The 22,986-nt window shown below is 48.9% G+C and overlaps 1 protein-coding gene and 1 long non-coding RNA gene across 3 annotated transcripts in view; both read right to left on the bottom strand.

The window, feature by feature from the left end:
* TEKT5 (tektin 5) overlaps positions 1-12,948 on the bottom strand; it is a 39,703-nt gene extending 26,755 nt beyond the window's left edge. The window contains exons 1-4 of one of the 2 annotated variants that reach the window (XM_025416524.3): positions 12,277-12,948; positions 9,545-9,628; positions 8,658-8,728; positions 3,784-3,927 (exon numbers count right to left, since the gene is read on the bottom strand). In XM_025416524.3, the coding sequence (XP_025272309.1) occupies positions 3,784-3,927; positions 8,658-8,728; positions 9,545-9,628; positions 12,277-12,852 (875 nt within the window). In that variant the 5' untranslated portion in view covers positions 12,853-12,948. The remainder of the gene's footprint in view (positions 1-3,783; positions 3,928-8,657; positions 8,729-9,544; positions 9,629-12,276) is intronic. The other variant, XM_025416525.2, reaches the window with a different exon arrangement.
* A 6,502-nt stretch (positions 12,949-19,450) lies between these two features.
* LOC112640383 (uncharacterized) overlaps positions 19,451-22,986 on the bottom strand; it is an 8,092-nt gene continuing 4,556 nt past the window's right edge. Inside the window, exon 4 of the long non-coding RNA XR_003124010.3 lies at positions 19,451-22,728. This is a non-coding gene — a long non-coding RNA (uncharacterized LOC112640383). The remainder of the gene's footprint in view (positions 22,729-22,986) is intronic.

Genomic DNA, 22,986 nt, shown 5'->3' with positions numbered 1-22,986 from the left:
GCCAGAGCTCATCTTCCAAAGAGCACCTGGTGAATTGTAGGGAAAAGAGATTCCTTCAAAAAGCTCTTTTTCTGAGCTCTCCCTTCTCACCACCAAAATCACGAGCCAGGCCACGAAGCAGACACTGGGGCACGGTGCTGGCTGCAGGCCCTTTCAATTCAGTGACGAGAGCGTGCCCATGCTACCTGCCCCACCTCACTCATTCAACGATTCAACGAACGTTGTCTGAGCGACTACCACGTGCCAAGCACTGTTCCAGGCACCCAGGATAGAGCCAGAAACAAGAGCATCAACGTCCCTGTCCTCACGGTGCTAAGCTTCCAGGAGGGGAAGATAGACATCAAATAAAGAAGATATTTACGCATGGTGTATGTACTGTGAAGAACTTTAGCCGGGGAAAGACAGGCTGATGGAGTGCAGCCATCATGCATCTGTCAGGGTCATAAATGGGAAGAAAAAGGATCGGAAGGCGTCGCGGGGCTCCTGGGTGAGCCGAGGCACAAGGCTGTCACCACTGAGGGCCAGAGCAGAGGGAGGGGAAGGAGAAGGGAAGCCCTGGTTGGGGAGAGAGTGGGAGCAATCCACCCCCAACCTCCTGCTCCTCCTGCCCTCCGCCTCCCGCTGGTGCCTCTCCTCCAGGCTGAACCCAAGTGGGAACCAGATGGGAAGGCGGTCTGCTGCAGTGGGCAGCCCCCACTATAGGACAGCAGCCGGAGAGTGGATCTGGGGGGCGGGGGGATGAACGGAGACACAGACTATTATCAGAAAAGGCAGGCAGGGAAAGCTTCTCAGAGGTGGTGCAGCATAAGGTATTCAGTATAGACAACAGAAAGTACTTCCTGGCAGAGTCTGCAAATCCCTGCAACACACAGCTGATGTACTGCATGGGGGTCTTCTCCTCTGGGAAGCCTCTTAGAAGGAGGGGCATGTATTTCTCGGGAGCCGGCTTCATTTCGGGGGCAAACCAGACTGGGTGACTTTTTAAGATCTCTCCTAGCTGGGAAGTCTCCAGTTCTTAAATAAAACATCTCTCTTCTCAGGCAGTAGAAAAAAGAGACTCAATTTTCTGAAATAGAAGTCTCCTTTCAACATTTTAAAGCACACTTAGATTGCATGGTGAATAGAAATTTTTAAAAACCATATATCATATGTGGTCGCCTTGTCTGTCTTTTGCAGGAATTTTAAAAAATCAAGCAGTAACGGGGGTCTCTCAGCCTTCTGGAGGCGGGAGAGGGCACGGTGTCTGATCCAGACCTTTCAGCCAACAAACACTTGAGGCTCAGAGAGGTGAAGTGTCTTTTCCAAGGTCACACAGCTACTTGTCATTGATCCACGAAGGGAGAGGCACCTGGGATAGCAGATAGAGACTGCGGACTGACTCGGGAGCGTGCCTCCTGCTGCTGAACGGAGCACTGTCAAGGTCAGGAGCAGCAACCTCTAAGCCCTCGCCCTCCCCTGGAGCAGACAGCTGTGCTCCCCAGAGAAAACAACCCGCTCCATCACACTCTCCCTGGGGGGCATGTGCCAGAGGCAGCTTGTCTGCGGAAGGTGGTGTGCTTTAGTAAGGGGGACGACCTTTCTGGAGCTTGTGTCCTCTAAGGATGGAGGAGGTGGCAAGCTTTGCCAGGAGGCCGGAAGGTGCCGAGGTAAAACAGGCTCTGTGTCCAACGTGGGCTCACACTGTGGCTCTGCCACTCGCTGTGTGAGGTTGGTCCAGTTGCTTCAACTCTCTGAGCCTTATTCTCCTCATAGTAAAATGGGGAGAATAATGGTATCTACCCTGCAGTTGTTGAGCAACTAAACGTGAAACCCCTATTTGGCACCTGGCAACAGGAAGCGCTTGATAAGTGTTTTAGAGTCACAAGACGCTGTTTGCAAAGTGTCGTGTCTAGCACTTAGCAAACATCCAGCAAAGGGCACCTACTACCAGCACCATCACCATCATCATCATCATCGGTTAAACTGCGGCAAGGAGAACTTGGGTGAGCAGAGATCCTTGCAATGTGGTCTCCCAACGTCCTTCCGCCTGCCCTGCCATGGCCCTGTCTCAAGAAAACCTCCAATACAGAGCCTGGGCTAGCATATCTGGTGAGCAATCAGTCACAGCCACGGCACTTGCCCTCCAGCTGGAGTCGCTGGACGGGGACTTTAAACAGCAGGCCCCGAGTCTCTGTCAGCCCCTGGTTTTGAGCTCTCAGGGAAGCATCTGTCTGGGAAGGGGATCCTCCAGACTCCCACTCCGGATGGCCAGCTGCCGCTGAGGGGACGAGGTGCCTGAAGTCCTGCTCACATGGCCAGTGCCATGGGGAGTGGGGGGGGGGGGAGTCCCCTTGTTGGGAACAGGAGGAGGAGGAGGGTCCCCATGAGTTGCCACTACCGGAAACCCCAAAGGGTCATTGCAATACTTTGATATTTACTGAGGTCCAGCTGGTGGCCCCAGGTTCAGACCAAGGAGACTGCCAAGAAATTCCTTTCCTCTCTTCTCTCTTTCTTCCCCCGCTCCCTTCCTTTTTTCACTCATTTGCTCACTCAACAAGCGTTTACTGTGTGACAGGCATAAATATGTGTACTAGAAGTCTTCTTTCTCTCTCTTTTTTAAAAAAAGATTTTACTTATTTACTCATGAGAGACACACAGAGATGAGAGAGAGAAAGAGAGAGAGAGAGAGGCAGAGACACAGGCAGAGGGAGAAGCAGGCTCCATGCAGGGAGCCCAACGTGGGACTCGATCCCGGGTCTCCAGGATCACACCCTGGGCCGAAGGTGACACTAAACTGCCGAGCCACCCGGGATGCCCTCCCTCTCTCTTTTTTTAAGAGACCAAGAGAGATACCACCATCTCTACTTGTACCCAGAGCACTGCTCTGTCCAGCCCTCATCATCCCAGACCTTAGACTGCCGATTGGGAGAGCAGGCCTAAGTTCTGCGTGAAATTCCATCAACAGGGACATGCCTATGACATAGCCAGGCACACAGAAGGCACCTACCTCGGAGCTGCTGTGACAAGAAAATGAGGTCACACCGCAAACACTCAATACATGTTCGCTGCTGTCTTTCCCCCACACTGGACTCTGTGCTCAGCGCTCCACACACCCACCTTTTTATACTCAGAGCAGCTCTGGGAGGTGGGCACTATTTTTACTGCAGTACAGATGGGGCCCAGAGAGATTAAGTACTTTGTCCCAAGCATGAGTGCAGAGGCTGAATCTGAAGCCAGGCAGCCTGGCTCCAGAATCCACTCTTAAGCCGCCACCAGCGCTGACGGGCATTCGTTGGCTCTTGCAGCAGAGCTTGGATTCCTCCTCCGCCTGGTTACAGCCATTCTATTTTGGATTTGTTTAGTGGAATTGCCACTCGGGGTGCCTGGCATGCCCTGGCTCATGGCAGTGGCTGTGTGACCCTCCCTAAGCCAATCTCTTACACCCCCTTGCTGGAATTTGAATCTTGGGCAAAGTGGGGCAAGAATGAAGAGAGGAGGGCTCTGACAATACAGCTGATTAGCTCCCACTGCCTGGCTCATTCAAGCTGCTAGAACCTTCCCGTCCATCCAGCCTTCTCCTGAAGTCTGTGGCTCCCCCAGCAGCCTTCCAGTAAATTCCATCTTGTCTTATGTTAGCCAGCATTGGATTCCATGGCTTGCAACAGAGAATTCTCAATCACCCACTTTGCCTCTTACTTGACTGATGCATGATAACCCCTTATGGTTCCTTGGCAGAAGCAGACCTGGAAGCCCTCACATCCATCAAGCTCGGCCAGAGATAGGTACCAAGAGCTCACTACTTACGTGCCATCGACTTTCTCCATGCCATGGAAAAAGCTGATGCAGTCTGACGTGTTCCTCAGGTTAAAGCACTTCTCATCAATAAACTGGGCTGAGGTTTTGTCCTCCAGGTCCCTCTCCAGAGCATGCTGAGCATCTCGGTTATCCCTGTGTGGGGCAAGGATTTGTCCCTAGGTTATGTACTTACCCAGAGTCCCTCACATGACGTTACCCAGGAGCGTGGTGCAGAGCCATTGCTGAAAGCCAAGCCTCTGGACTCCCAGAAGGGTGCTCTGTCTATCCCCAGTGGCTTCTCGGCCTCTTCCCACTTTGATGCCCTCATCACACTACTCCCATCCCCTTAATACACTAGGATCTGTTGTCATCTAGAACAGGGGTGGACATTTACTGTAAAGGGTCAAATACTAAATATTTTGGGCTTTGTAAGTCATAGGGTCTCTGCTGCAACTACTCAGCTATGCAGGAAAACAGTACATGAACGGGCATGACTATGTCCCAGTAAAACTTTACAGAAGCAGGTGGTGGGCCAGACTTGGGCCCCCAGCTGTACTTTGCTGACCCGATTGAGAAGATATGAATTCTCACTGCGGACAGAGCCCAGTATTGATTTAGATCACTTCACAGATCATTGTGTTTGACCCTATGCTGGGCACAGAGGGAAAAGACATGAACTCATTCACTACCAGTGACCCAGTCACTACTACCAGACCCAGTCACTACCTTCCAGTTGCTTACAGATTTGTATAGATAGAGCAAAGATGAATAAAGAATGGTAGGGTTTGAAAAGGATACTAAGTAATGCAGAGGAGGAAGCCATTAACTCCAGGTGAGAACGTTTCTGAGGTAGGTTCCATAAAACAGTAGACAGGTGGGTCAAGAACGTTTCTGTGGTAGGTTCCATAAAACAGTAGATAGGTGGGCGGGGGAATGAGGAGTCCAAGCTGAGGACTTCACATGTGCAAAAGCAAAGAAACGAGACACCCAGGTGTTTAGGGACCTCTTAGCAGCTCATTAAGGCTGACAGAATAAGGGGCTGGCAGAGTCAGGAGCTAGGGGGAGCCAGGACCTGGACAGTCAGATGGGTAGGATCAGAGACTGGGCCGAGTCAGGGAGCCTGCAGAGCTAGTGACTGGTGGGGCGAAGCATGGGACAGTCAGGAATTGGACAGTCAGGGATGGGTGGAGTCAGGGAGGGGGCGGAGTCAGGGTGGGCGGAGTCAGGGACTGGACAGAGTCCAGGGTCTTGATTGGGCGGAGCCAGGACCTGGTCAGAGATGGGTGGGATCAATGAGTGGGCGGAGTCAGGGAGTGGGTGGAGTCAGAGTGGGCGGAGCCAGAGACTGGACTGAATCAGGCAGTGGGCGGGGTCGGGGTGGGCGGAGTCAGGGCTGGACAGAATCAGGGAGTGGGCGGAGTCAGGGCCTGGACAGAATCAGAGAGTGGGCGGAGTCAGGGACTGGGCAGAGTCAGAGAGTGGGCGGAGTCAGAGAGTGGGCGGAGTCAGGGACTGGGCAGGGTCTTGATTGGGCGGAGCCAGGACCTAGACAGAGATGGGTGGGATCAAGGATTGGGTGGAGTCAGGGAGTGGGCGGAGTCAGGGGCCGGACAGCATCAAGGAGTGGGCGGAGTTAGGGAGTGGGCGGAGTCGGGGTGGGCGGAGTCAGTGACTGGGCGGAGCCAAACATTGGACGGTCAGGGATGGGGGAATCAGAGACTGGGCGGAGTCAGGGACACAGTAGAGGTGAGCCGAGGACAGCGGTAGGGCCAGTACTTGGTGCCTTCAGGGCTGGTATCTTGCCTGGGAGCCTTAGACTTACAGGCCACCGTGTGCCAAACTCCAGACCCTGGAGAACCACTTTTGTGGTTCTTGTCATGTTCTCAAAGTACCTGTGCTATTATTTACCTGCCACTTTTCATAAATCACTTCTAAAATATAAATAAGTGTATTTTATTTTTTTTTCAGTCTTCATTTATTTATTATATATTTTATGCCAGACACTAAACAAGCAGCAGAGTAATTCTGAGGAATGATATATTGGAGACTACAGTTTGGTGGGGTAAATAAGTGTATTTTAAAGGGAAAAATCTGCATCGCTGTCTTTAAAGGAACATCAGTAGCACCGTCCATTATTGGGTCACCTCAAACATAAATACTAAGAAAACACTAACAGAATCCTAGCTAGAATCTGTTGTCTCCAGAAGGTTCTAAGCCTGAACCCTTCTGTCTCTCTCTTAATAGAAACAAGACTAGTCAGTGTTAAGACACACGAGCATCAACTGGGACTCTGCCCTTGAAGTGTTTGGAAATGACGAGGAGTAACCTTCACTGAGCCAGCTAATGTCCAGACACCAACTAAAGTGAGTGGTGCACATTTCATACTGGGGTGTCTGTGTGTCTGTGCATCTGTGTGCATGTGCATGATCCTTCTCTCTTTCTCCCTCATCTTTCTTGGCTTCTCTCTGTCTTGGGGATTTTGTGTCTCATTCTCTGTCCCTCTCCCCCTGTCTCTGTTAATCTTTTTTGCCACTTTCTCTTTCTGCTGTGGACACCGGATGCTGGTGACAGCTTTCAAACAGGCTGGAAGCAAAGAAAGTAAATCGTGTTGGTGGGTTCCCACTTATCAGAATGCTCAGAGAGTCATGTTGGGACAGAAGAAACCATCCTGAGTCCCCTGAGGCCTTCTGAATTGGCAGAGCCATGGAGGAATGGGGCCCTGTCCTGCCTAATGAACTGGAACGTGAAGACCAGAATGTAGAAAAGAAACATGCCAGAGCCTTAGAGGGGACCCAGGGCCTCAGAATCCCTGGCCTACTGGTCCAGCTAATGAGCCTAGAGAAAGAGTGGACAGCCCCTGTCTCCCCACCTCAGCCAGTGACGTAGAGCCCAGCCAGAGCCAAGGCTCACCCTGCTGTCGGCCTGCAAGGAAAAGCCCTGATAGGGCTTCTGCTCAGCCTTTTCTGCCTTGCCAAGGCTTCTGGTGACGTAGGGACACAGCTCCGCCTGGATGCAGGCCTGAGGCCTCCCCCAGAAAACCATGAGGCCACAGGCCAGCACCAGGGAGGCCACCTGAGCCGGTCAGCAGTGGAGCCTCCCCACGGGGGCAAGGCTACACTGAGTTCTACCCAGCCACTGAGGCTCCGGCCAGTGCCAGGTTAATCAGGGAGCCCTGGCAACATGAGCTGCTTCCTGCCAGAAGACAGGCCTCCTCTGCGAGAGAGCCACTGCCCAAGGTCAAAGAGCCTCTCTCGAAGGTGGCTCGGCCTCTGTTCTGGCAAAGGGGAGGGATGCCTCTCCACCTGCTCACGTTCTCTACCCCCACCCTCCCTGCCCCAGCTGCCTGCACCTCTCAGTGTCTGTCCTCAATCCCCCCAACTTTTCCTCTGTCTCTGTGTCCACCCCTCTCCTCCTCTCTAGCTGTTGGTACACTCCCACATCTTGCTTCCTTGCTGAGATTGCACAAGCAGTACCCCCCTCACCGTCCCATCTTGGGATTTCCCTCCTTGAGTCCAGCTCCCCAATGTCAAGTCTGGGATTCTGTTCACTCTGTGGGCTCAAACTATCCCGTCCCAAACTCCAGCCCTCTGTCACCCCCATACGCCGAGTTCCTGCCATAGCCTTAAATAGGGAACCTCAAGCACAAATAGGGAACCTCTTTCTTGCCCAAAGTGATCATAAAAATAAGGGCAAGAAAAAACCCAGTGAAGACATTTCCTTACCCAAAGCGCTCTCTTTGTTAAAAAGATTCCTTTTTAAATATAAATATGTAAGGGTTTTTTTTTAAAGCAAATTGATGTATAGACAAACACGAGGCAAACAGTAGTCCAGGTGGGAGGTGAAAGTATCAGAAATCAGGTCAGAGGCGCGCAAATGACCCTGCTTTCATCCATTTACAGGTCCCTGCATCACTGCTGTGTGTGCACCTGATTTCAGACACCTCCGCCTCTAAGATCTGCCCTGACCACACCCTTAGATCTGCAGGGAGATTTTCAGCACTGCCCTGGATGCTGTTCTATCCTGGGTGATCCTGTCCCTTCCACCTACTCCTCAATGGAGGCGGGGGGCTGCTCTATGTGTGTTGGGAGGGCAGGTGACTGCTCCTTCTGGGGCACAGCAAGCCCCCAGAGCCTAGCTGCAAGCCGCCTGACCCCTGAGCATCTCATCCAGGTTACCCACATGCCCCACGCAGCTGGAAGGGGCAGCTGTGGCTAGGTGACCAGCCCTGCTCTTGTCCTCTGTGTCTGAGTATACGAAGAGGAGAAACCAGCAGAGTAGTGCACCCCATAAGAGTTGAAGGCAGTGCCCAGCTCCAGCATCAAGAGGGAAGGCTACCTCCAGGGGAGCCAAGCGCCAAGGGCTTCGCTATGGGCCCCAAGCCCTGTAAAACTCAGGTCTCCCTTTAATTATGAGGGGGAGCCTCCTGGCTTGTCATGATACTGGTTATGTAATCTTCCAAGAACAAAAAGATGATTGCTTTTGAAGACTCCCGGCTCAAGGCGCCTGCCAGCTCCCCTCTGGAGATGCCCTGGCCCCTCACCTTGATGCCTGATGCCACCCGCTCTCAGCCATCTCCCCAAGTTCAGAACAAACACGGGGAAGCCCCAGGCTAAGAGAGGCCTCAGTGAGGCCCATTTCTTTTGCCAAGGCCCTGCGTGCAAATAAGAACAATCAGCAACGGTGGTGGCAGCACTGACCCCGCTGGCCTTGCAGATGCTACAAATCAGGATTTTATTTTCTTCCCTGGAGAGCTGGTTGTTAAACACTTGCCAACACACCACTGACCGAAAGAACCACCTAGAGACGGACAGCCATCTGCTTGCCCTCAGAAACCAAGGAGACCCAAAACAGATGCCAGAAGGGGGAGAGAAAGCAGTTCTTACCGCATCTGGATATCAATTCTTTGAGCTAGTTTTCTCATCTGTTCTTGGCAACATTTTAGCAAATCTACTTCCTGCAATGAAAAATATCAAAAAAACAAAAAAACAAAAAAAAAAAAACAGCGTCACTTAGGAAGTCATGGCACCTCACTTCCCAGGCTAGTGACTCTACCCCTGCCTCTCGTCGCCCACCTTGACCGTCCCCCCCAAGGTGAAATGTCAGGGCAGGGTCCATTTCCTGCCTCATCCCACCTGATCCCCGGGCCAGATAGGTAAGGGTCAGCTGTGGAGGCTCTACATTCCTCGTCTTTTTTTTTTTTTTAAGATTTTATTTATTTATTCATGAGAGACAGAGAGAGGCAGTGACACGGGCAGAGGGAGAAGCAGGCTGCATGCAGGGAGCCCAATGTGGGACTCAATCCTGGGACCAGGATCACCCCCTCAGCCAAAGGCAAGCACTAAACTGCTGGGCCACCCAGGGATCCCCTGCATTCCTCGTCTTACTTCCTTTTTTATACACTTTCTGATTAAAAGAAAATTTAGCACCTACTATGTGCCAAGTGCTCAATTGTAGATTGTTTCATCATTATATTAAATAATGCATATGAAATGGTACAGTGTATGACATCCAGTAGGTGCTCTATAAACACTAGCTTTTGTTATTGTTACTTATTGGTATTATTGTTAAGTTGTTCATTTTGGAGATCAAAACTGAGGGTCCCATGACCTCACTTCCCTGTTCTCTATGGAATGTAGGCCTTCAATGATGCTTTCTGATCCCTGACTTTTCATGTGGTGACACGTGGCTTCTGCTCCTGATGGGCAGCTCAGAAACCTCTGTGACTAGACAAGCCTCCTCCCTTGGGGCGGGGGGGCGGGGGGCATCTTACCCGGATAAGATTCTTCTCCACATCGTCATGGACCAAATCAATCCCAATCCTTTTCTCTCTATGGTACAGGCACTCCAGAGCCACCTGTAGGGAGCAGCAGGAGTGACATGTTTTCCCTGCACCCATATGGAGATGCTGACCAGAGGTGACTCACATCCACCTTTGCTACAATCTGTTTTATCCTCAGGAAACCTGGATGCTTCATGTAGCCTCATCGCTGTGCACATGAGCGGGCTTCCACCTCCCCTTCTCCCTCCGTGGGGACGACGGGGTGCCAGGACTGCCAATGGGTAGCATGCTGGTGCCTATCTCTCAGGTTTGCTGTGTGGATTAAGTTGGCTCGACAAATGTAAAGCACTCAGAATATGGTCAATAATTATTACCTATGAACATGTGTGAAAGCCCCTTTTTGAAGATCTGTAAATGGGGAGGAGGGGAAAGCTTTGCAAAGTGACCAAGGCCATGTGAGACCCAGGCAACCCTGTGACACAGTCATGCACCTTGAAGCTGTCATGGGGACATGGGCAGAATGGAACAGAAAATGGGAAAAGTGGCTGCTCAGGGGAGCTCCCAGAATGAGAGGCTGAGAAAGGCTGGTGATTGGGCCACGAGCCCGTGACGTCACAAAGACTAGCAGAAGCAAGAAGGAAGGGAGGGAACAGCCCATCTTGGTGCTGGAATGCAAATGCATCTGGGAACTCAGGAGGGGAGAGGGGTTCACATCACAAGAATTTACTGAGCCCCTTTTCCGACCACACCCGATCAAGGTGCTAGGGATACCACAACCAACTGATCAGAGGGTCCCTGCACTAATGGAGCTCTAAGAGACAGGAGAGAACACACACAAGTAAACACAGAGGTGCAATCATTTCAGTAAGGAGGACTTGGATGAGAATAGTCAGGGCGATGTGGGGTTGGCCAGGAAGGACTTTGCTAGGGAGATGACAGACCAAGACCTGAATTATCAGAAGCAGCAGAGGTGAATGGGAATGATGTGCCAGGAAGAGGGAACAGCAGGTGCAAAGGTCCTGAGGTAGGAAGGGGAGCAGACAGGAAGGCCCTGGAACTGGAGGAGGTGAGGCTGGAGCAGTGAGTAGAGCCTGGGCCGTGCAGAGGCTAGGGCTGGTGACAAGGAATTTAGATGTTAACCAGGGTGAATCAAGGGGGTTTTAGTGAGGGCGTGTGGAGATCCAATTTAATATATAAAATCACCCCTCTGGCTGGAAGATGGGTGGGAGGAGGGCAGGAGTGGGGAGGAGAGGAAGGAGGTAGTCATCGTTGTCCAAGGGGAGGGCAGTAGTGCTGGAGATGGGGAGAAATGGAGCTGAAAAATCTCTCATCCCCAAGTCACCCTGCGGCTGTCGGGGAGCTGCCTGCGACCAAGTGGAGCCAGGTTTTCCGGACAGGCGGAGCCAGGACCTTTCCTGCAGATGTCCTCACACCTGACACGGAGCAGAAATGGCAGCAGGGGGCTTCCAGGCAGGAGGTTCTGAGTCCCTGCCTGCTCTGGGGAGCAGCAGAACATCATCCTGTGTGACCAAGGTTGGCTCCCAGAGCATGAGAGGAAGGTAATGCCAGTTCCTTACCCAATGTCCACTCCAGGACCCAGTGAAGACCACTCACCCACCCAGACTCCTCTGCAGCCACAGAGCCCAGGAGACTTCCGGCAGATGGGCTAGGAATGGAAACACAGGATGTTTCCTTCCAGAAAACTGACATTCCCTGCCACAGCTGGCACAGGTGCCCTTTGCCCTAGCCCTATCTTCCCGCCTCAAATGAGAACATCAAAATGCTCCTTGCAAGCAGGAGCCTGCAACATGAGATACAAAATCTCTTCGCAAGCAATAGGACAAAAGCCACATGCTGACGATGGCAGAGCAGAAAGACGGGCACCTGGGTCGCCTCCGGCATCAAGTGGAGGCGGCAACAGGCTGCTCTGTTTCCTCCTGGAATTCTCATTAGGACAGAAAAATCAGTTCCTACTTGGCTGAGCCTTGGCTGAGCGGCCATCAGGTACCCGTTACATGCTGCCAAAAGAAGCCTAACTGATCCGGGATGTGATTGGAGATCAGAAGTGTCGGGAACACTCCCATCCAGGTATTTATTCATTTACTCAACACACACAGAGTGCCTACTATGTGCCACGCACTGTGCTAGGCTGGGAATATATTCAGAACACCGGCCCAGATGACTGCCGTCCGCATAGACACTGCTCACGGAGGACCAGCACAGACGTGCTGCCCAGCACAGCTGAGGATCCGTCTGGAACACGCCGGTGACAGGGCAGACAAGAATCCCTGCCCTCGTGGCACTTAGATTCTAGCTCGGGGAGCAAAAAATAAATAAATATATGGCGCAAGTGATAGAGTATGTTAGAAGGTGTTCACAGGTATGGGGCAAAATACAGCAATTATTTTAAGTATATCCTTTAAAGACCACCCTGTGCGCATGAGTGCACGCACACACACGTACGCGTGCGCACACACACGGGATGACTGGATAAAACCTCTGCAGTTCCGATGTAATCCCAAGGGGAAAAGGAAATCCGATTCAGCCTGAGGAACCCTGATTTGACTGGGATGATCCTGGACTGTAGAAAGGGATCGCAGAAGATAATGCAGCTCAAACTGACCTGCAAAGTGCCTGTGGCCTTCACCCGAGGAGCTGATCGCACAGGGCTGCATCCCAGAGGCTGCCTTGCCCCCCCCTCCGCCCCCCACCCCCGCACTCACCTGCAGTGGACAGTTGAGCTCCTCGGCCGCACACTCCAGCCGCCTCTTGACTGTCTCCAAGCTATAGCTCTCGTTCAGAAGCCTCTCCAGCTCGTAGCACAGCTCAGACTTCCAGAAGCCAATGTCCGACAGCCTCTGGCCCAGGTTCCGGCTGGTGCCCTCCTGCATCTGGCGCGTCAGCTGGTCCTTGTCCTGCATGAGCCGCATGGAGTCGCCCGTCAGCCGGCTGGCCCATAGCCGAGAGGCCTCGGCCCCGCGCATCTGCAGCTCATTGGACTGGTCCCAGTCGTGGGGGTTGTAGCGGCAGAAGAGCGCAGAGCGCAGCGCGGGCAGGATGGTGGGCGGCCGCAGGGCGCTGCGGCACGTGGCTCCCTCATCCACGCAGGTCTGGGCATTGGAGATCTTGTAGAGGAGGCTGGGTCTCCAGGATTTGAGGCAGCGGTACCCAGGCAGGTAATAGGGCTGGTAACATTCCTGGATCTCTGGGGCCGGCACAGCCAGGGGCAGCGTACTGAAGCCACAGCCTTTCTTGGGGCCACAGTAATTGGCGGTTTGAGTGGTTCCAAGAAACTCCATCCTGCCCCATCAGCCACACTAGGGCAAAACTCTGAGGGGACAAGGCACCGAGGAAGGGGAAGGATCTTCTCTTAGAGATGGGCAGGACCTCTATGACTCAGCACTGTTGTCATAAAGCCCCAGGGGAGCGGGGCTCTCATGGGGCTTTTGCTCATTTCAGGCCCACTAGGCCATATTGTCCCAGTCAAAACACATGCAAGAAACAAAGTGAATAGGGGCTTCTCAAGCCACGGAACTGGAGGTGCAAGAAATGGCATTTATCTATTCTGCGGTAATAATCAAATCTGCCTTTCACACCTTTCACACCTAACGCTGCCTATGGGAGAAAATAGAATGTCAGCTCAGAGGCCATCTGGTGGTTAGTTGTCTTCCTTCCCCCTTTGTCCTCAAGATGGCACCAGAGTGGAGCATCTGTAGTGTGGAGTACTACTCAGCAGTAAAAAAGGAATCACAAATGTATTAAGCCAAGTGGAAGCGGCTAGACTCAAAAGGCCACACAACCTGTATGGCTCCATCTAATAGACGGCATTCTGGAGACGTGGATTCATATGGACAGAGGACAGATCAGGGGCAACTGGGGGCTGGGGGTAGTGGGGCAGGAAGACTGACCACAAGGGAGCAAAGAAGCATGGGAAAACGTGGGGGCAATGACAGTACTATCCCATGTCTTGTCTGTGTTGGGAGTTACACAGCTGTTTGTGTTTGTCAAAACCCACAGAGCTATTCACTGAAAAGGGTGAATTTTACTGTACATAAGTCATACTTCAATAACTTTAACTCAAGAAGGGCAGCAAGGGGAGAGATTGTGAGGCAGAGACCTCATAGCTCACCCACCAAGCCCCAGCACCCAGCACGCCGATGAATAAATGAATGAATCAATGAATGGGCATCTAGAATCAAGAGTTTTATTGTGCCAGAAAGCATATTCAATCCTCTACTCTATACCAATGTTTTTATCCATCAAGAAACTTACTCCCTTCTTGGGCTGGTGGGAGTGGCAACGAGATCCCAAGGCAAAGAACCAGAGGGGTGCTTGACCGGTGGGGCCTTCCCCCCTTCCGATATGGGAAAAAGCAGAACCTAACCTGCAAATAAGTGGTCCTTGTTAGGGAGGTGTGATGGTCAAGGGGAACTTTCGCCCTAATTACAATTGAAACCAGGGGTTACAGAGGACCAAGGCAGAGAGAGATGACCAAGCCCCTTCTGCATATCTGATGCTTTACATATACTCATTGAATTTCCACAGTGAACCTAGAACAAAAGGGTGGGCTCTGCACTCATCTTGCAGGGTGGGCTCTGCACCCCCTCCACACCCACAACACTTTACTTTGTAAGATCCTTTAAGATGAGACACCACACACAGGAAGTGCTTGCACATCCAGAGCTGTCAAGAAAGGGACCAAAAAGACTCGGCATATGTTTTAAGCACTAAAGGTTCATGTCTAAAAATAACAATGTGACTAATACTTAAGGGTATAAAGTAAAATTTGGGTTTCTCCCTCCCACTACCTCTAGTTATTTTCAGTCTTCCTAGATATAACTACTATTAATCAGAATTTGTATATTTTTCCAGAGATCACCCATGCATATACAAGCACATGCAAGCAGAATCTGGCTGAGTTGGGCTGGGACAGGGCTTGAGATGCTGTCTTCTTTCAAGTCCCCAGCTGAGGCTGGTCCAGGGACCACACTTGGAATAATAGTGAGACTCTGAAATCAGTTCTACGAGGGAAAGGACCTTGTTTGGGATTGTCCTTGTCATCGCATCCACGGCACTCAGTAGAACACCTGGAACATAGTCAGTGCCCAATTTGGGTTTGTGGAATGAATGAAAAAAAAAATGGATGGATGAGTGGATGGGTGGATGGATGAAGCAACAGAACTTCAGAAGCCGTTAAATGAGAAAGATGAGAAGAGTAGGCTATAGCTCAAATGAAAAAGGAATGGTAAGCCTGACAGCACAGTTCAAGAGGCTCAAGGAATCAAGTTCTAAACATTTAGTAAATGAAAATACTGAAAGTAAGGCCTTTGGAGTAGAGGCCTTACTTTTACTTTTTACTTTTTACCTCGCCGCAGTGGTGCAGTGGCATTTCCAAGTTTCAGCCATGTTGCAGCAGATCTCAGGACTTTCTTTTTGTAGCTGAATAATATGATGGATCGCTCATGTTTATCCATTCAGCCGTAGATGGACCTTTGGACATTATGAAAAATGCTGCTATGAATATTCCTATACAAGTTTTCAATCCTCTTGAATATATATCAAGGAGTATCAAGGAGAGGGAACTGCTGGGTCCTGTGATAATTCTGTTTAAGATATTATTGAGTTCTAATAAAGTTTCAAATTAGCATGTTTTTCTTGCTTATTCTCTATTAAACAGTATACGTAGAAGTTAAATCAGGGAACCCCTAGAGGGCACCTGGGTGGCTCAGAGGCTGAGCGTCTGCCTTCAGCTCAGGTCGCGATCCCAGGGTCCCGGGATCGAGTCCCGAATCGGGCTTCCCGCTGGGAACCTGCTTCTTCCTCTGCCTGTGTCTCTGCCTCTCTCTGTGTCTCTCATGAATAAATAAATAAAATCTTAAAAACAACCAAAACAAAGAACCCCTAGCTATGCAGTCAGCCCCGACACATGCAGGTTCCCGACACTCTGATTTGAGAGTCAGTTCCTAATGGCTGGGAATCGGTGGCGCTCTCTCTGGATACAATTTTCATCTCCAACCCCTTGTGCAGACAGTAGGCTTGATACACACAAGGGGAACCAAGATGGAAAGAAACCAGAACTTGGTTACTTCCATCTGTCATTCTGTGTGACCACTCATGCCCAGAATGTACAACAGAGAAGCAGAGAGTGACCTTCAAGGTATAATATTTTTATTTGGAAAGTGGACATTTTTAGTTCGTACATGAAATCTTTTCTGAATGCAGTGCTTTAAAACTGAAATGCTATCTCTGTATTTGTCAGCTATATCAAAACCAACCAGGAACAAAACTATTTCCCAAAATACTGTTGTATACAGGGCAGGGGTGTTAATACAATTATCTACTTGGGCTGTTAAATACGGTAGGTAGTCACTGATTAGAGACCTCTCATCCACCATGTTTTATTTATTTATTTTTCAGTCTCCCATTTTTTTAAAAGATTTTATTTATTTATTCATGAGAGACACACACACACACAGAGACAGAGACACAGGCAAAGGGAGAAGCAGGCTCCATGCAGGGAACCCGATGTGAGACTTGATCCCCGGACTCCAGGATCATGCCCTGGGCTGAAGGCAGATGCTCAACTGCTGAGCCACCCAGGGATTCCTCCCTCAGTCTCTTTTAAGACATGTGGATGGAAAATGCATTCTCTTTCTGGAATCTCTGTAGGAGGTGGATGGGGAGAGGCTGGGGAGCTGGGAACATGGACATTTGAGTGACCCCCCTCCCTCAGTGGGGCTCCCCATCGTCAGCCAGCTCTGCCTCCCAAAAGGCAGACACCCACACCCAGCACTGACTACCACAATCTCTGCCTGGATCCCGCTGTTATGAGATCACTGCTGACTTCCACGGGCTGTGAAGGGGACAGCTTCATGTCTGAATTTAATGGGAAACCCAATAGTCTGGGGAAGAAAAGAATCTAGGTGATGGCTGGAGCAGCGCTGTCCCATGGAACTTTCTGCTGCGATCAAATCAAATCAAGCATTACTTGGGTGCCCCCTGTGGGTAGGCAGGGATCTTGACCTGCACCTGCTTGGCAGCCAAAATTGGGGACTGGAGGTGGTTCCAAGCAGTGCTTAGAAAAATGACAAAATAGGGACACACGTGGAGGAAACAGAAAATCCAGAAAGAAGCTGCTTTCAATTCAGCATCTCTGTCAGATTGCATCATTCAAGAACAAAACCTGCATTTTACCATAAAGTGTTCCCCACTCCCCTTTGAATTTAAGAGGGTATCTTTTGGGATACCCTTGGCTGGTGTCTAATAATCCAGCAATCTTTCTGGAAATTTCCCTACCGATACATGCCTTTGTGAGTGTTAAATGCATGTTCATATATCCATGTATTATTCACAGCTGTGTTGATTGTAGCAGCGAAAAAAGGCAGAATTAACTGAGGTCCCCCGGTAGGGGATGGCTAAATAAAAGCCATCTTTTTATGCTGTAGCATAAAAAGAAGATGGACTTGTAGTTGCTGATAAGAATGGATTTCTAAGATATAAGTAAAGAAAAGCAAGATACAGGACAGTTTACATGCTACAATGCCACTTGTGCAAATATATGTGTAGTTGTATACATGGAAACACTCCTGGAAGGATACATAGGAACCAGTATCAGGGTGATTACTCTTGGCGGGGGACAGGACTGGAATTGAGGGGTGAGGGGCACAGTGGGAGACTTTTACTTTTTGGTTAAGCCTTCCATACCAATATATATACACACACGTTCACAAGATTTTATTTTAGCGTATACATGTATATATTTCATGTATGCTAATGTATATAGAGTCTGGTGTATATCTTATATATCTTCCATACTTATAACTTAATAGGACTTCCACTTCTGGCCAAGATTGGATAATAGAGATTGGCTGTACTCTCCCAACTGAAACAATTCAAAAACACTCAGAATATATGATTTTTAAGTCACTGGACATCAGACCATGAAGGACAGTCACCCCTGAGGGATGAGAAACAAATGAAGCCAGTTGTACAATTAGGCCAGGCTCACTGCCTGGACAAAGCTTCCAGACTGTGGCACAATTCCTTGAGTTGAGGAGACAGAGCTGGGAAGGCAGGGCACCAGTGTCGCCAGAGTCCAAAGGACAGAGCTTTAAAGTGGAGGGAGCTACCCACAGCGAGCTCTGGACATATGCAGAATGGCCCTCTTGGGGAATCATCCTGAAGGATTAGAGGGAACCATCCCCTGAGCTCCCATGGGGTGCGGAATAGCTCCCTATCCCACCAACCACAGTAGAAAATTTCATAACTTGGGCAGCATCAAGTCAAATACTCAGGAGGATTTTGCCTTCATGTTAGGACAAAATTAGCCCAGGACTTCTAAGGAAGCTTAAAAGCAAGATCTCAAAAGATAAAAATCTTTCCAGTCAATTAACCATGCCCCAGAAAAAAAGATCAAGAATACTTGTAAAAGGAGTAAAATTTTCAGCACTCAACAAGGTAAAATTCACAATGTCTGGCATTTAATAAAAAATTACCAGGCAGGCAAGGAAGCAGGAAAATATGATTGATAATCGGTGTGGGGGGAAATCAACCAATTGAAACCAAACCAGGAATCACACAGATAATAGAATGGGTAGGCAAGAACATGTTAAAGATTTTTTAAAAATTTATCCATTTGAAAGAGAGAGAGAACATGAGCAGGAGGGAGGGGCAGAGGCAGAGGGAGAAGCAGGATCCCTGCTCAGCAGGGAGCCCGATGTGGGGCTGAAACCCAGGACCCTGGGATCATGACCTGAGCTGAAGGCAGATTCTCAACCGACTGAGCCACCCAGGTCCCCTGAGAAGGACACTTTAAACATTATAACTCCATTACATGTGTTCAGGAAGCTAGACAACAGATAGGATACGTTGAGTGGAGGCATGGCAGATATATACACACAAATACGTACACATACCTGAATTGAACATTGAGAGATAGAACTACAATGTCTGTGATGAAAAATACACAAGACGGGATTATAGGGCTGCTGTAAAGAATCACAGATTGGGGGGATTAGAAACAGCAAAAACAGATTTTTTTTAAATTTCATTTATTTATTGGAGAGAGAAAGACAGCATGGTGCGGGGATGGGGGGGTAAGAGGGAGAGGGAAAAGCAGGCTCCCCACTGAACAGGGAGCCCAGGACCCCAAGAGCTGAAGTCAGGTGCTTAACTGAATAAGCCACCCAGGTGCCCCCAGAAATGTATTTCTCCCAGTTCTGGAGCCTTTAAGTCCAAGATTAGGGTGCCAGCCCAGTCGGTTCTGGCAAGGCTCTCTCGCTGGCAGATAGATGGCCACCTTCACCTTCTCTCTGTGTCCCAATATGGCCTTTCCTCATGTAGACAAAGTGAGCTCCCTGATGTCTCTTCTTATAAGGGCACTAATCACATCACAAGACCCAAGACTCACAGCCACCCTAATCACCTCCCCAAGGCCCAGCTCCTAACACCACCACATGGGGAATCAGGGCTTCTATATAGGAATTGGCGTGGGGTGGGGGGAGACCAACATTCAGTCCATAACTCGGCAGATTGGGATAATGCAGAAGAAAAAAATCGGTGAAGTTGAAGACAAAGCAATAGAAAGTCTCCAAAAAGAAATAGAAGACTGAAAAAAAAAAAACTATAAAATGTTGCTGAGAGAACTTTAGAAGAACCAAAATAGAGCGCTATATTATGTGTGTGGACAGGAACCCTCCATAAGTGTTAAGATGTTACTTCTACCCCAGTTGAAGGTCAAAGTCAAAGCAAACTCCAATGAAAATCCCAGCAGGTTTTTTTCTTTTTTTTTTTTCTGGGTAGAAACTCATAAACCGGTTCTAAAATTTAAATGCAAATTCAAAGGACCTAAAATAGCCAAAAACAATGTTGAAAAGCAAAAAGGAGGAGGATATAGACTTTCTGAATTCAGGATTTATTGTAAAGCTACAGTATGGTATCGGCATAAAGATAGACAAAGATCAATGGAATAGCACAGAGTTCTAAGAGATCAATGCAGAATAAAGTATCCAGAAATATATCCACATATTCACAGTCAACTGATTTTCAACAAAGGCACAAAGTTAATTCTGTGGAGAAAGGATAGTCTTCTCAACAAATGGTACTGGAACTATTGGGTATCCATATATATATTTTTAAAAATGAATTTCAGCCCACACCTTGCACTGTATACCAAAATTACATATAAAAATGAACTCCAAAAAAAATGAACTCCAAATGGGTCACAGACAGAAGTATAAAGTCTGAAACTATAAAGATTCTTGAAAGAAATGGAAAATCTTTGTGACCTCATGTTAGGCAGCGATTTCTCAGACGTGATACTAAAAACGCAATCCATAAAAGAGAAAACTCGCAAACTGGGCCTCATCAGAATTAAGAATGGCTCCTCAAAAGGCATTAAGAGAATGAAAAGACAAGACATAGACTAGGAGAAAATACTCACCAAACGTATAATCGATGAAAGGCTCATATCCAGAATATGTAATATATTTTTTAAAGATTTATTTATTTATTTATTTATGATAGACATAGAGAGAGAGAGAGGCAGAGACACAGGAGGAGAAAGAAGCGGGCTCCATGCCGGGAGCCCGACGTGGGACTCGATCCCGGGACTCCAGGATGGCGCCCTGGGCCAAAGGCAGGCGCTAAACCGCTGAGCCACCCAGGGATGCCCCAGAATATGTAATATTCTTGAAACGCAATATGAAACAACCAAAAATGTTTTTAAGTGGGCTTAGGATCTGAGCAGACATTTCGGTGAGGAAGATATGCTAATGGCAAATGAGCACATGAAAAGATGTTCAACATAATTACACGCTAGGGGAATGCAAATTAAAGCCCCGGTAAGATATGGCTGGGCACCTACAGGAACGTCAACGTGTTTAATCTTCCCAACAACTAACCTTTTGAGGCAGTTAATATTATTATTGCTGTTTTATGGAGGAAGAAGCTGAAGCACGGAGAAAAGACTCAAAAGCTGGCAACTGGGGAGCTGGGATTTGGGTGCAGACAGCTGGCATTGAAGAATGCATGTTCTTAACCAACATGAGTGGGGTTCCCTATATGTAATAAATCTCTTATTTTTTGACTCAATTTTATGTTAAGTGCCTGCAGTATATATAGACAGCTCTTTGTTAGATATTTTTGCCGGATCCATGGGAAGAGAGAGAAAATTCTCTACACCTATAACTTAAATTTTCGGACTACTTTGATCATAGGTGGGGTGAGAATGCCACCTACTGGCACAAAGTGAAACTGCAGGCACCTCGAAAGCGTGTTTTCTCCACCTGCATGTGTTTAAAATGCTCCCATCCTGCTGAATCAGTACCGAAATGTTTAACCAGGTTGATCCAGGTGCTAGTCTTAGTTCATTCACTAACCTGCTGTGTGATTTTGGGCAACTTTCCCCATCTGGGCCCCTGTTGCCCACATTTGTAAATAAGGTGCAGGATCTCACCCCTGCAGCTCTCACCTGCAACCCTGAGTCTACTTAAACACAACCTGTATTGGATCCTTGCTCTCTGGATGTTCTGTGTTTGGTGCTTTACATGAATCACAGTGTTTTATCCCTACGGCAACCTCATAGGGGAAAATAAAATGCCTTTATCACCCCCATTTTACAGGTGAGCAAACCGAGGCTGATGGGAAGGCATTTGCCCAATGTTGTTCAGCTCAAAAGAACTGGAGTCAGGATTTGAACATGTCCTCTGACTTCAGAGCAGGAGCTGTAAAGCCCGGTGTCATCTGCCTTCACCCATCTCACATATCCCCACCACAGGAGTCTGTAGTGCCATGGCTACTGACCCTGAAGGGTTCTCATTTTTTAAAATTTTGACAATTTTATTGCTTAAAAAATAAGTCTCACGTTTGACATACAAAGTAATTTTAAATGTCCCTGAAGGGTTTTTAAAATATGCTGTGATGCTCTAATTTATAATAAATATCTATTTGGTCTTGCTCCTCATCATCGACACAAAGCTAAAACTCTGGCAATTTCAGAGTGAGTAAGGTGTATCTTGTTATGTTAATAAGGCGACTGCATGGACAGGGGCTGGTTGCCAGGGAATCAACCTCCTGATTGGAGGGATGGAATATTCAGTCCCTCCGCACCCCCAACCCCCCCACCCCCACCTGACCTCCCAGGGCCTGGAGGTTGAGCCAATCACCAGGTGGCCAATGATTTAATCAAGTGTGCCTGTGTAATGAAACCTCCATAAAACCTATAAGGACAGCGTTTGAAGAGCTTCCAGTGTGGTGAACCTATGGGAGTTTAGGGAGAGTGTCGTGCCTAGTGAGGGCATGGGAGCCCTGTACCCTCTCCCTGTAACATTGCCTTATGCATCTCTTCCACCTGCCTGGTCCTGAATTATATCCTTTTATAGCAAAAACGGTAATCTGGTAAGTGGAAAGTTTTTCTGAGTTCTGTGGGTCACTCTAGCAAGTTAACCGAATCCAAAGGGGGTGGGGAGATCATGGAAAACTGATTTTGTAGCCACTCGGTCAGAGAGAACAATCTGGACTTTTGACAGGCATCTGCAGCCCAAGGAGGGGGTCACCGAACCCCCAACCTACAGCTGGGCAGACAAAAACACCGGTGACAACCTGGATTTGCAAATGACATATAATGTCGGGGGTGGGGGGTGGGGCAGCCCTGTAAAATTGAGCCTGTAACCTGTAGAATTGATCACTATCTCTAGGCAAAATAGCGTCAGAATCAAGGGACCCAGCTGAATTGTAGGGCACTTGGCTGGCATCCTCAGCATTGTCTGTTCAGAGAAACCACACCCCTCACATTGGAAACTGGGTTGAGAGCTTCTTTATGTGCCAAAGCCCCATGCCCAAGGGTCTAACTTAACTAATTGTGGGGGACTAGGTCCCTAGCATAAGGTCCCCTAGGGGATCATAACATGCAGCTGCCTCGAGAAGTGCAAGCTACAGGTGACCTAGCACCCTAACTCCACATTTAAGGTCTAATAACTTGAGAAGCATAAACAAACTTTAAATTAAAAACAAACAAACAAAAAAGGGCAGCCCCGGTGGTGCAGCAGTTTAGCGCCGTCTGCGGCCCAGGGCGTGATCCTGGAGACCCCGGATCGAGTCCCACGACGGGCTCCCTGCATGGAGCCTGCTTCTCCCTCTGCCTGTGTCTCTGCCTCTCTCTCTCTCTCTCTGGGTCTCTGTGAATAAATAAATTCTTTAATTAATAAATAAATTAAATAAATAAAAGAAAAGAAAAACTACTTTTTAAAGCCGTTTTAGCCATACGGAAAAATGTATCAGGAAGTTCAGAGAGTTCCCGAATATTCCCTCTTTACCTCCCCCACCCCGATTACCCCCATTATTAACCTCTGGCGTTGGTGTGGTCATCTGTTACAGTGGATGAACCATGATAGCGATTTGTTTTCAGTAACTAAAATCCCTGGCGCAAGTCAGAG

This window comes from Canis lupus, chromosome 6 (assembly GCF_003254725.2).
Source record: "Canis lupus dingo isolate Sandy chromosome 6, ASM325472v2, whole genome shotgun sequence".
Lineage (NCBI taxonomy): Eukaryota > Metazoa > Chordata > Mammalia > Carnivora > Canidae > Canis > Canis lupus.
The sequence above is the reverse complement of the archived record's forward strand: the minus strand, read 5'-3'. Positions and strand labels throughout refer to the sequence as shown.